Source organism: Vanessa cardui, chromosome 22, assembly GCF_905220365.1.
Source record: "Vanessa cardui chromosome 22, ilVanCard2.1, whole genome shotgun sequence".
Taxonomy (NCBI): Eukaryota; Metazoa; Arthropoda; class Insecta; order Lepidoptera; family Nymphalidae; genus Vanessa; species Vanessa cardui.
In genome coordinates, this window is record NC_061144.1 from 9,543,866 (window position 1) to 9,555,914 (window position 12,049).

At 32.6% G+C, this 12,049-nt stretch overlaps 1 protein-coding gene across 1 annotated transcript in view; it reads right to left on the reverse strand.

The window, feature by feature from the left end:
- LOC124539228 overlaps positions 1–12,049 on the reverse strand; it is a 226,231-nt gene that overhangs the window by 34,503 nt on the left and 179,679 nt on the right. The window contains exon 26 of the mRNA XM_047116525.1: positions 4,336–4,430. Coding sequence (XP_046972481.1) covers positions 4,336–4,430 — 95 coding nt within the window. The remainder of the gene's footprint in view (positions 1–4,335; positions 4,431–12,049) is intronic.

Genomic DNA, 12,049 nt, shown 5'->3' on the forward strand with positions numbered 1-12,049 from the left:
CAAATTTAAGACTTATGTCGTTTTCATACGGATACCATCATCGGAAAAAAAATTAAAAAAAAGGGACCCCACGGGAAGCACTACCTTTCAAACAAAAAAAAAATTATCAAAATCGGTCCACCCAGTAAAAAGTTATGAGGTAACAAACATAAAAAAAAAATACAGACGAATTGATAACCTCCTCCTTTTTGAAGTCGATTGAAAAGTATTACGTACAATATTAACACTTATCGTATTCTAGTTAAAATAAATCAATTTTTTTAGGGATTAGCTTGGCAGTCGAGCATATGGGCCACCTGATGGTAAGTGGTCACCATCATCACCATCACCCATAGACAATGACGCTGTAAGAAATATTAACTATTCCTTACATCGTCAATGCCACCAACCTTGGAAACTAAGATGCTATATACCTTGTGCCTGTAGTTACACTGGCTCACTAACACTTCAAACCGGAACACAACAATACTGCGTACTGTTGTTTAGCGGTAGAATATCTGATGAGTGGGTGGTACCTACCCAGGCGGGCTTGCTCAAAACCCTACTACCAAGTAATCAATTTTCAACATAATACGACTTATATTCCCAAATATTTATATAAACACTTGTAGCCGCCTGAGATTTCGCTCGCGTTTTAATGTGTTGGTTTTCACGTGTCAGGCAAAAAATAGACTATGTCCTTTCTTGGAATTTAAGTTTGCTTCATAACAAATTTCATCAAAATCGGGTCAGCGTTTGGTCATGAAAGAGCGACAGACAGATAGACAGACAGAGTTACATATAGACATTCATTTGTTTTGATGTGCTAACAATAAATAATCCATTAAACGGCTTATGCTAAATTGTGAAGAACTCTTACGAAAATTTCAAGTACGAAAGTTTAAGCTAACATTCGAAACGGTCATTCAGGGCATTGCCTTTTTTATAAAATAAATGTAAATATTTGATAACCAACAAGATTTTATCATGTTTTCGACGTCAAAACTCCTATCGAAGTATTTTAGCAAATAAACGCTTATTTTTCAGTTTACTGTCTTCAGAAAATAATATGAGAACGTCACAGCTGCGTTGCTATGTAATAAAGTACACACGAATTACTTGGGGAAAAGACAAAGTGTTTGTCGGGAACGAATTAATTTAGGGTTCCGTGGATATTTCTACGAATCCACAAAATAATAATATTCTTATGGTGGTAAGTGGTCACCACCACCTATAAACATTAACTAGCAACCCGCCTACGCTTAACACGGGTGCAATGCTGATACTAAATCAATGGTATACATAATTTGATTATTTACAACATCACATTACAAACTTCTAAAATTATCAGTGTTTCTTTACTATATTGTCCATGTATTATATACAAAAACATTCCTCTCGAATCACTCCGTCTATTAAAGAAAACCGCAACAAAATCAGTTGCGTAATTTTAAAGATCTAAGCATACATAGGAACAGACCGCGGTAAGCGACTTTGTTTTATACCATGTTATGGAAACAAGTTACAAGATCAGCGACACCAACTTTGGGAACTGAGATGTTGACGTCAAATCGAGCCCAAAAATACTGTTTGTTGGTAGAATATCTGATGGGTGGTACCTTCCTGGACAACTTGAACCCTATCACTAAGAAAAACTCCCAGTTGATACGTACATAATTAACAAAATCGTTATATACTCATCAATACTTCATTTCCAGACGGTATTGTTTCTGGCATTGTGCCAGATTGAACGTAATCCAGTCCTAAAAAAATTACTACTTTTATTACGCCTGAACATAAACTTTGGCAATATTGGAGGCATTACTCGTGACGTGTTTTGCCAATGTTCTGCCAAACTTTGAACCTAAGTTGTTATATCCTTTTTGAATTTTATTAATATTGCTGCAACATACCCTGGAATTGGATTCCAAATATTTGGAAATGTTTGTGTTCCTTATTTAATATTCTTATTGTTATTTACCTATATACAAGCCGTATTGGGGCTTAAGAAATGTATTAAACATCTTCTATATGTTATATGATAGGGCTCTGTGCAAAACCATCTGGGTAAGTTACTCATTCATTACATACTATTTATTTGTATACTTTATTGAAATATTTATTCATTTATTTAAACAATAAATATAGCTTCTGATATGTGTAAAATTTTGTAAAAATAAATTACGGAACCCAAAAGGATATTCGTATGTTTTATGCAGATCCTTTCAATCATCGTCTGATAAGGGGAGAATAGAGCGGCCATCTCTCTTTATATTGCAGATGTTAAAACATAGATATAAAGATAAATTGCTGGAAGAGATAAGCAAAGGGCATAGTCAGAAAGGTCTTTCAAAATAGCCTCTTTAAAAGAAAGATTTTATCAGATTACATTATTCCTATTTACCTCTTCAATTAACCTTAAAGCTTGTGCTAGGACGACAATAACTCATAAGGATCCTAATCATATGATACACTTATAGCTTTCGTGTAATACAAGAATTATATTACACGAAATATTCATATACATGTTCGTCACGTTAATAGTCTTAATTTAAAGTGATAATGCGAAGCGGAGTTACTTATGTATAGTCGGGGAAAGAAAAGGTTCGTCACCTTAAGATATATTTTCGTGTGCTCAGTATGAGCGATAATCTGCTTTACCAATTGAAAATGACATATTGCGTCGCAATGATTTGATGTTTAGATTCAAAAGGTACTAAGAGTTAAAGACTTGATAAAGGAATTAATTTGAAAATTGACTAAGGTTTTCTTACTCTTACTTTACATATATGTTCATGATATATACTTAACCATCAAGCGAAACGCGTTGTCACTTCTGGTTTAAGTTAAATGAATGTACATATAATATTGGCCTAACAGCCTTCAGTATGGCATGAAAAAACGCCATCTCAGTTATGAGTACATGCAAGCAGTGTATAAAAAAAAGGGTTTAACTCCTCGTCTTATTGCCTTGGGTGAGAAAGGGTCTACTAATTTTTCGCACAGACAATCGGAATTGCGATGGAACGGACAAATGATGCCGGCCCTTCTGTCAATACGTCCACGCGTTCGTGATTTATGCTTAACGATAGACAACACGTTACATATTTTATTAAAGTGCTATTGTCTTTTGTTTTCGGGAGTACAGTCCTACATGTGTTGGGTCTTATAAAGTATTGATGAAAAGTTCCATTTTTTTTATGGAAAATATGGCGGATGGATAAATTGTCTGAATTGCTTTACTTGGTGGTAAGGCTTTGTGCAAGCCCGTCTGGTTAGGTACCACCCACTCATCAGTTATTCTACCGCCAAATAACAGTACTCAGTATTGGTGTGTTCCGGTTTGAAGGGTGAGTGAGCCAGTGTAACTACAGGCACAAGGGACGTAACATCTTAGTTCCCAAATTGGTGGCACATTGACGATGTAAGGAATAGTTAATATTTCTTACAGCGTCATTGTCTATGGGTGATGGTGACCACTTACCATCAGGTGGCCCATATGCTCGTCCGCCAATCTATACCATAAAAAAAAAATTATGAACTTTGTGCCTTACTCTTCAGCCTGGAACACAACAATACTGAGTATTGCTGAGTATGAGTGGTGGGACCTATCCAAAGGGACTTGCATAAAGGACATACTTATCCCATATCGCCAAGTAAATTATAAAAAAAATATAAACCATGTAATGGTCCATAAGAATCTTTATATTTTATATACTGAATTTCGTGAGTGACGATCAAACTGATGATGATAGAGGTGACGATCACAAAGATATTTTTATCAAGCAGTCCTGATAGACCTATAAAAGAACTACAATATTTTTTGTGGCATAAAATTATCAACAGATGACACAAAATCCTGGAGCTGAGACGGCCCAGTGGTTAGAACGCGTGCATCTTAACCGATGACTGCGGGTTCAAACCCAGGAAAGTACCACTATCATATATGTGCTTAATTTGTGTTTATAGTTCATCTCGTGCTCAGCGGTAAAGGAAAACTGTCAGGAAACCTGCATGTGTCTAATTTCATCATTCAATTCTGCCATATTTGCATTCCAACAACCCGCATTGGAACAGCGTGGTGGAATATGTTCCAAACCCTCTTCTTAATGGAAGAGGAGGCCTTAACCCAGCAGAGGGAAATTTACAGGCTGTTAATTTACTTTTAATACAAAATCCATGAAATTTAAGACACGAAATAGTAGTAACATAGTACGAGTGTACCATATAGCACTTAAGAGTTTGAAATTTGGGATGAAGCCGTTTTTTAACTATTACACCTGATTTACAGACAACTGCGGTATGTTTTATGTATGCAATAAACATATTACAAAGGATGAATACGCATTATCTTACCTCAATAGGATGATCTTGAAGATAGGTCCTACGAGACCCTTGATGATAGCGGACGCATTGAGATGGCACCTTCCATGCAGCACTATACCGTTCACCTGTAAACGACACACCAAATTAGTATATAAATATGAGACAACATCACATACACTACTCTGATCCCAATGTAAGTAGCTAAAGCACTTGTGTTATGGAAAATCAGAAGTACTGACGGCACCACAAACACCCAGACTCAAGACAACATAGAAAACTAATGATACTCAGCCGGGAATCGAACCTCGGAGGGGCGTACCCATGAAAACCGGTGTACACACCACTCGACCACGGAGGTCGTCAACAGGTATACATTATAGGATGTCATCTTGACATTTGACAGATTTTTGGCAATTTTTTTAAGGAAGACCAGTAAATTACACAAGACAGATAGTCCATGAGTCGAGATGGGCCATTGGTTAGAACATATACATCATAAGCGATAATTGCGATTTCAAAACGAAGTAAGCACCACTGAATTTTCACGTGCTTTAGGGTTTTTATATGTATTAATAATTCATCTCGTGCCCAGCGGTGAAGGAATTCATCGAGAGGAAACCTGCAAGTACCTAGTTTCAACAAAATTGTCATATGTGAATCGACCACACACTGGAAAAGCGCGGTAGATAATCTTTAATCATCCTCAAGAAAAAGTTAATATTTTTTACAACGTCAATATATTTGGGCAGTAAATACAACTTAACATCAAACATATTTAAAAAAGAGCGTTTAATTTAATTTATATATATGCATAATTTTTCATTTATATATAAAGTCAAAGTCAAAAACCTTTATTCAAAATGTAAATGTTTACACTTTCTTATTGATAGTCGAAAATCTACCACCGGTTCGGAATATAACACCTCAGACTTGAGAAGAACCGGCGAAAGAAACTCAGCGGGATCTATTTTTTTATAATATCAATTTACAATATATATAGATGTTACCCTTTACTACTGAGTATGAGTACTCGCTATTTGTTATTCCAGTTACTGAGCCATCGATGCGATATTTACCCGTTAAATGTAAACTTCCGTTTATAATAAATCTATATTATATATATATTGAAATTGTACGGTGCATTCATTTTACAATAAAATAAATTTCACTGGTTTTAATATTGCAATCTTTACCAACTGGTTTTGTGATTACAAACAATTAATTTTAAATAAATATCAGAAGCAGAATAAATAAATGTAATGACTTTTCATCTACACGATTATATTGTGATTTTCAATATTATAATTAATCGAAAATAATCCAGGAAGGATTTTTTATTATGAAATAAAATAGTACAAATGATTTGAATAAACGCTCAAAATACGTCAAAAGACTAACGTATTTCTTCTAAATATTAGTAACTTTAAGTACCAATATTATGTTCAGACGTATTTTGGTACTACTCGAAATTATATAACCTAAATATATATATAGGTATATGTTATATAATCTCGGAAATAACCGAAACCAGAACTTGATAAATTATGATATTTTCTAGCTTTGCCACCATTCCACGCGATCAAGATTTAAACAGTAACTATTTTGAATTCATATTTGTATATATTTAAACATTTAATGGTTTTCATTCTTATGTGAATATTTTCTGTATTATACTAACATTTGAAAGTAATATATTGAAACAAAGTGTGTGTCACTTCAGTTTTTTTGTTTCGTAAACTTGTTTTGTTCTATGAAGCTGTCTGATATTATTTGAACGATTGATACATCATCCTTAATATAGAGAGATCCTTAATATAAGTAATAGACTTTATAATAACTGGTAAACGACAGCTTTAATGTTTATTTCTTCTTAAATCGTTAAAATTAGTGTATTTAATAAAAAATACTATTTTCAGAGCATCCCAATTGAGCTATAGTTTTATTGTAGTGTAATATCCAAGGATAATTATTATTTAATATTATATATAAGCTGAGATATATGAGCTGAGATGGCCCAGTGGTTAGAACGCGTGCATCTTAACCGATGATTTCGGTTTTCGGTTCAAACCCAGGCAAGCACCACTATATGTATATGTGCTTAATTTTGTTTATAATTCATCTCTTGCTCGGCGGTGAAGGAAAACATTGTGAGGAAACCTATATGTGTCTGCATTACACCAACCCGCATTGAAACAGCATGGTGGAATATGTTCCAAACTCTCTCCTCAATAGGAGAGGAGGCCTTAGCCTAGCAGTGGGAAATTCACGGTCTGTTACTTTTACTTTTACTTATCATATATAATTAAAACTAGTTGGCGCCCACGAGTTCGTCTTTTAGGGCATTGTTTGTCATGTGTCAGGTAAAAAGTAGCCTATATTTTCTTGGCGTTCAAGTTTGCTTCATGACAAATTTAATTTAATTCGGTTCAGCGGTTTAGTCGTGAAAGAGCGACAGACAGACAGAGTTACTTTCACATTTATAATATTAAAATAGTTTGTATATAATTACATCTCCAATCAGGTACGATAAGGATTTACATAATTACTTTTTGGATTGAAGAATAAAAGAAATAAAATGTCTTATTTTTTCCGGTCAGCAGAGGTGAAATTCGCGATTTCTATTTATTTCCTTCATGCACTCAGTTCATTGATGTAAACCGCATTAAAATCCGTTGCGTAATTTAATAGATCTAAGCGTACAGCGGGAAGCGACTTTCTTTTATATGATGTAGATTTGTAAAATGTCATTGTCATATTTTTAAATTTAAATCTGAGGTCAATGAATCCGATTTAGAACAAAACCTTTTCAATATAAAAAGAGTATAAGTGCCATACACTATTACTAGGTTACGCAAGCGTTAAAGTTTGGTCTTAATCCTTTTCTATTGTTGAGTCATTCAATTGCTTAATTGTTGGTTACATCAAATTGTGAATTTCAGAATGATAAGCGATTTTGACTGTTCTTATTATGACATATAGATTATACAGGGCTCAAAATAGCGTGAAACAGTTATAAATTTTTTGAAAAGTAAGATACAAAGCATAACTGAAACTTCTGTGTAATAAATGCTATTTATAGTCAAATTTTAATGAAGTACTCGGTCTTAGAGGTACTTATCGAGACTTATGACCTTTTGGTTTATTTGTTTGGTGTATTTATACTTTAGTCATTCAACTTCTACTTTTTTCATTAAATTATTATGCAAAAGCCAGTTCAAATTTTAATGTCACAGAGTGAAGGTTTTTAGTCTATGTAATTGATAAGAGTAAAATATCATAGATAATTTTAAATACGAGGATAACTATGCAGTATATAATATTAGTAAAACTAAAAAAAATTAAGCTGAGTTTTGCTTAAACCTTATATGGAAAAATAATATTTTATTTTTTATTAATATATAGAAGTGAAATTAACATTAATAGGAAGGGTCGGTAGGCAAACCATCCCAAAGTATCACCCAACAGCATAATAGACAAAACTAGAGGAGAAAAAAAAATACTACTTAAGAATTTACTAGACTAGAGATTGATTTATTGTCCATATAAAATTTAGTCCACAGTAGTATTTGCAGTTCCACTCTCGTTATTCGATATACATAATATAATATATTATGTATCGGTACGAGCCAATCGACAATGAATCATACGTTAATGGCTATAAGGCTAATAATTTTTTGAATTACCTTGATCCTTCCTACTTTTTTTTATATTTTAGCAACGAATTTCGAATATTTTTTTGATTTTCAAATCTATGGCCTAGAAGAGAAACGTACTAAAAGTAAAATATTCTAATATGTTATTTCAATGCCAAATCTAAAATATTACTTTCTTTCTCGTTTACACTTACCAGTATTTCAATATTGTATCTCCTTCTATCTTATTTTAAAGTATACATTTATCTTAACTGACATGAAGATGGACTCAAATAGGTTAATGGCGGTTATTACCTATCGCAAATCATGATAAACGCACCAATAGCATCGTGCTTATTTGTTTCCACAGAACCCCACGCTTATAACGGATCTAATTACTTTTATTATTGTGATCATTCAACTAATTTGTGTTAAAAGGGATCAAAGGAATAACGTCGTATCAAGTGACCAGGGCTATCGAAAAATTGATATTATAATACTGCTTGACCATAAAACCATGCAGGCACATTGAAACTACACAAATCAAATTATAATTATGGTATAATAGCTGCTTGGATAGCCCTTCTCTGGAGAAACTAAAATAATATTAAAATAGGAAAACTAGTAAGCTTGAAAAATAACGTAAGTTACAGTAGTTTAACCGTCACTTAGGTTTAAAATAGGACAAAAACCTGTACATTATTAGATGATACACAAGTATGAAGGTCTTTTTTTTCAGTTATTTCTGAAAATATACATCTCTGTTTTAGTTAGAGTAATAACTTAGTTAAATAACTAACTAAATTTAGGCAATGTATGTACTTTACCTACGATAAATAAAAATTTTAACAAAAAGAAAAACCGACTTCAAACAAAACACTATTTTAAAACAAATGAATATGCACGAAAAAGTAATAAAAATAATTGCGTATTCAACATATTTTTTAGAGTCTTCCTAAGTTAAATGAAATGAAAAATATTAGACTACTTAAAAGTCGATTAACGATTATATCATGTAGTTATAGTTATTGGTATATTTGGAGCGGGTGTCAGCCACGGTGCCCTTGTCCCAACAATCAAAAGAAAGAAGCGATACGAGCCCCTTGATTGATCCAGTATATTATTATGTAAAAGGTAATTTGTAAAAAACATATTTGTTAAAGTATTCTCGTATTGTTTTTTGATAGATATACTGTAGGATTTTATTGACTGACACCGACTCCAAATATAACAATAATTATAACTACATGATATAATCGTTAATCGACTTTTAAGTAGTCTAATATTTTTCATTTCATTTAACTTAGGAAGACTCTAAAAAATATGTTGAATACGCAATTATTTTTATTACTTTTTCGTGCATATTCATTTGTTTTAAAATAGTGTTTTGTTTGAAGTCGGTTTTTCTTTTTGTTAAAATTTTTATTTATTTTTTGATTTTAAGTGAAGCTGATGTTGACTAACTAATTTTTTTTAATATAGATAGATTAAGCGTTCCGTTTATATGAGTCAGAAACTACTTCGAGGACAATTTCAAAGGAAACTTGCGAATAAAGCAAAAATAGACTTTCGAGAATGCGGATTTAATACGTCACGCGGCGTAAACTACAAGGATCCCTCGAAAGAGCTGTAATCGAACTCAGCAAAAAAACTTTGAAAAAGACCAACTATATTTCGTACATCATATGACATCACATCACATACACAAAATTTGATTAAAGATAGTAAGAAATTCTGCCCCATATCGCACCCTAACTGCGAGCCGTATAGGAGTTCCATCACTACATAGTATATAAATAAAAATTTTAACAAAAAAGAAAAACCGACTTCAAACAAAACACTATTTTAAAACAAATGAATATGCACGAAAAAGTAATAAAAATAATTGCGTATTCAACATATTTTTTAGTGTCTTCCTAAGTTAAATGAAATGAAAAATATTAGACTACTTAAAAGTCGATTAACGATTATATCATGTAGTTATAGTTATTGGTATATTTGGAGCCGGTGTCAGCCACGGTGCCCTTGCCCCAACAATCAAAAGAAAGAAGCGATACGAGCCCCTTGATTGATCCAGTATATTATTGTGTAAAAGGTAATTTGTGAAAAACATATTTGTTAAAGTATTGTCGTATTGTTTTTTGATAGATATACTGTAGGGTTTTATTGGCTGACACCGACTCCAAATATAACAATAATTATAACTACATGATATAATCGTTAATCGACTTTTAAGTAGTCTAATATTTTTCATTTCATTTAACTTAGGGAGACTCTAAAAAATATGTTGAATACGCAATTATTTTTATTACTTTTTCGTGCATATTCATTTGTTTTAAAATAGTGTTTTGTTTGAAGTCGGTTTTTCTTTTTTGTTAAAATTTTTATTTATTTTTTGATTTTAAGTGAAGCTGATGTTGACTAACTATTTTTTTTTAATATGGATAGATTAATCGTTCCGTTTATATGAGTCAGAAACTACTTCGAGAACAATTTCAAAGGAAACTTTCGAATAAAGCAAAAAGAGACTTTCGAAAATGCGGATTTAATACGTCACGCGGCGTAAACTACAAGGATCCCTCGAAAGAGCTGTAATCGAACTCAGCAAAAAAGCTTTGAAAAAGACCAACTATATTTCGTACATCATATGACATCACATCACATACACAAAATTTGATTAAAGATAGTAAGAAATTCTGCCCCATATCGCACCCTAACTGCGAGCCGTATAGGAGTTCCATCACTACATAGTATAAAACAAAGTCGCTTTCTCTGTCCCTATATCTTTAAATCTACGCAACGGATTTTGATGCGGTTTTTTTTAAAAGATAGTGTGATTCAAGGGGAAGGTTTGTGTATATAAAACATGAACAATATAGTAAAGAAACACTGATAATTTTAGAAGTTTGCGATGTGATGTCGTAAATAAATAAATTCTGTAGTATATTTAGTATCAGTATTGCACCCGTGCGAAGCCGGGCTGGGTAGCTAGTTGATTATAATATTCGACTATGATAATTACATAAACATAACCACATTACGGAAGGTGACTCAAATATCCAAATAACCTATAAATAAAAGATTCGACTGAGTATCGCTAACGTGCTCCTCAGAATTGTTCCGTTCCCTTCCGTTCCGTTACTTTGTCATGGATCCTGTGCTCAGAATCTTACCAAACTTTCACCAAATTACCCTTGAAGTATATATTTTATAATAAAAAAAGAATTATCAAAATCGGTTAACGTGATTTTCAGTTATTCACCTATTTGTCGCGCATATACATAATGCAAATTTAAGACTTATGTCGTTTTCATATGGATACCATCATCGGAAAAAAATTAAAAAAAAATGGGACCCCACGGGAAGCACTACCTTTCAAACAAAAAAAAAATTATCAAAATCGGTCCACCCAGTGAAAAGTTATGAGGTAACAAACATAAAAAAAAAAAAAAAAAAAAAAAAAAAAAAAAAAAAAAAAAAAAAAAAAAAAAAAAAAAAAAAAATACAGACGAATTGATAACCTCCTCCTTTTGGAAGTCGGTTGAAAACAAAGTCGCTTTCTCTGTCCCTATATCTTTAAATCTACGCAACGGATTTTGATGCGGTTTTTTTTAAAAGATAGTATGATTCAAGGGGAAGGTTTGTGTATATAATACATGAACAACATAGTAAAGAAACACTGATAATTTTAGAAGTTTGCGATGTGATGTCGTAAATAAACAAATTCTGTAGTATATTTAGTATCAGTATTGCACCCGTGCGAAGCCGGGGTGGATAGCTAGTTGATTATAATATTCGACTATGATAATTACATAAACATAACCACATTACGGAAGGTGACTCAAATATCCAAATAACCTATAAATAAAAGATTCGACTGAGTATCGCTAACGTGCTCCTCAGAATTGTTCCGTTCCCTTCCGTTCCGTTACTTTGTCATGGATCCTGTGCTCAGAACCTAACCAAACTTTCACCAAATTACCCTTGAAGTATATATTTTATAATAAAAAAAGAATTATCAAAATTGGTTAACGTGATTTTCAGTTATTCACCGATTCGTCGCGCATATACATAATGCAAATTTAAGACTTATGTCGTTTTCATATGGATAC